At 48.5% G+C, this 1,555-nt stretch overlaps 1 protein-coding gene across 1 annotated transcript in view; it reads left to right on the top strand.

Moving 5' to 3' along the window:
* Positions 1-215: 215 nt before the first annotated feature.
* The window catches only part of LOC107082284 (lecithin retinol acyltransferase-like), a 7,862-nt gene continuing 6,522 nt past the window's right edge, over positions 216-1,555 (top strand). The window contains exon 1 of the mRNA XM_015370884.1: positions 216-877. Within this exon, the coding sequence (XP_015226370.1) occupies positions 329-877 (549 nt within the window). The 5' untranslated portion in view covers positions 216-328. The remainder of the gene's footprint in view (positions 878-1,555) is intronic.

The following is a 1,555-nucleotide window of genomic DNA, read 5'->3' as shown; positions in this document are numbered from 1 at the left end:
AGAGGGACAGACGGTCTAATCAGGGTTGATGATGTTGGTATAAATAACGGTATATTTATTTATCTATCAGATGGAGGCCTTAATGTTAATAAGGTGACTGGTTCCTCCTGATGACGTCACTGCCTCCATCCTCTCCTCCCTGCAGAAGCAGAAGGATGCATTGAGGAACTCCTTCACCCCGTCCTCCTCTAAAGCTCCTCTCCCTCGGACACGCGTGGGCGCGTCCACGCACGCCCCTGGAGTAAAAGTGGGCAGAGCGCAGAGAGGCTCTCAATCCCAGCCTGCAGTCACAGACAGAAGGAGCCAGAGATCCTGTCCTGCTTCAGCCATGCTGGACACCCTGACCTTCCTCCTGGAGAAGCTCTTCCTGCTGGCTCACATCAGGCTGTCCATCCTGCTGCCTCCGCAGCTGGACAGCTGTGAGCGGGACGACTCCCTCCCGCAGCCCCCCGCAGCAGCACCGCACAGCTTCCAGCGGGGGGACCTGCTGGAGGTCCCCCGGACCCTCTTCACGCACTTCGGGATCTACCTGGGAGACAACCGGGTGGCGCACCTCATCCCGGACATCCTGCCGGCGCTGAGCGCGGACCGCCGCCACATCCAGCAGATGGTGACCAACAGCCGGCTGCTGCTCGGGGTCCTCTCCAAGCGCGCCAGCATCCGGGTGGACACCGTGGAGGACTTCGCCTACGGAGCCGGGATCCTGCTGAACGTCATGGACCGGGCGGTGCTGCAGAGCCCGCTGCCCGGGGAGGAGGTGGCCCTGCGGGCGGAGCGGCTGGTCGGCGGGGTGTCCTACAGCCTGCTGTGGAACAACTGCGAGCACTTTGTCACCTACTGCCGCTACGGGAACGCGCAGAGCCTGCAGACTGACAGGGTGAGTGGGCTGCAGCTGCACAGAGCCCCATCTATGGAGAAACACTGGGTGCTTCATTAAACCCGAGAAATCACTAAGACACCCAAAGCTTTTCATCTGCACTGGAAAAATATAAATAAGTCACTTTTTTTTTTCTTAAAATAAGTGCATCTGTTCTTGGACTGAGGAGGAAAATAGATATTTTGCCAATGGAACAAAACAATTTACACTTAAAATAAGAAAACACAATTGCATTGTCTTCTTTCAAGTACATATTATCCAATTATCTTATTTAAATAGTAAAAATCTTCATTCCATTGGCAAATCGTCTCATTTATCTACTCAAATTAAGGGTAAATACACTTAATCTAAGAAATTTTGACTTATTTTTAGTTTTTAAGCATTACTTCATCATATTTATGATGAAGTAGCCTTTAAAGAAATTTTTAAAGTAAATAAACACTTAACATACTGTAATTACACAATAAAAATATTTTAGGCGGACTGAACAATCTTCTAAATACATTTTTGAGTTATAAAATTTGTAGAAGAGGCTAAAATACTGATTACTGTTAACTGTATTTTAACTCAACCTCCAAATGACAGGGCAGACTGAGCAGATAGAAAATAACATTTCACCAAAAAGGCTTCAGTAAAACAGGAAGACTGCATGTTTCTCAATAGTGCATATTTGTTTAA

Source organism: Cyprinodon variegatus, unplaced genomic scaffold, assembly GCF_000732505.1.
Source record: "Cyprinodon variegatus isolate N-32 unplaced genomic scaffold, C_variegatus-1.0 Scaffold49, whole genome shotgun sequence".
NCBI lineage: Eukaryota > Metazoa > Chordata > Actinopteri > Cyprinodontiformes > Cyprinodontidae > Cyprinodon > Cyprinodon variegatus.
Note: the sequence above shows the minus strand (reverse complement) of the source record. Positions and strands in the feature narration are given on the sequence as shown.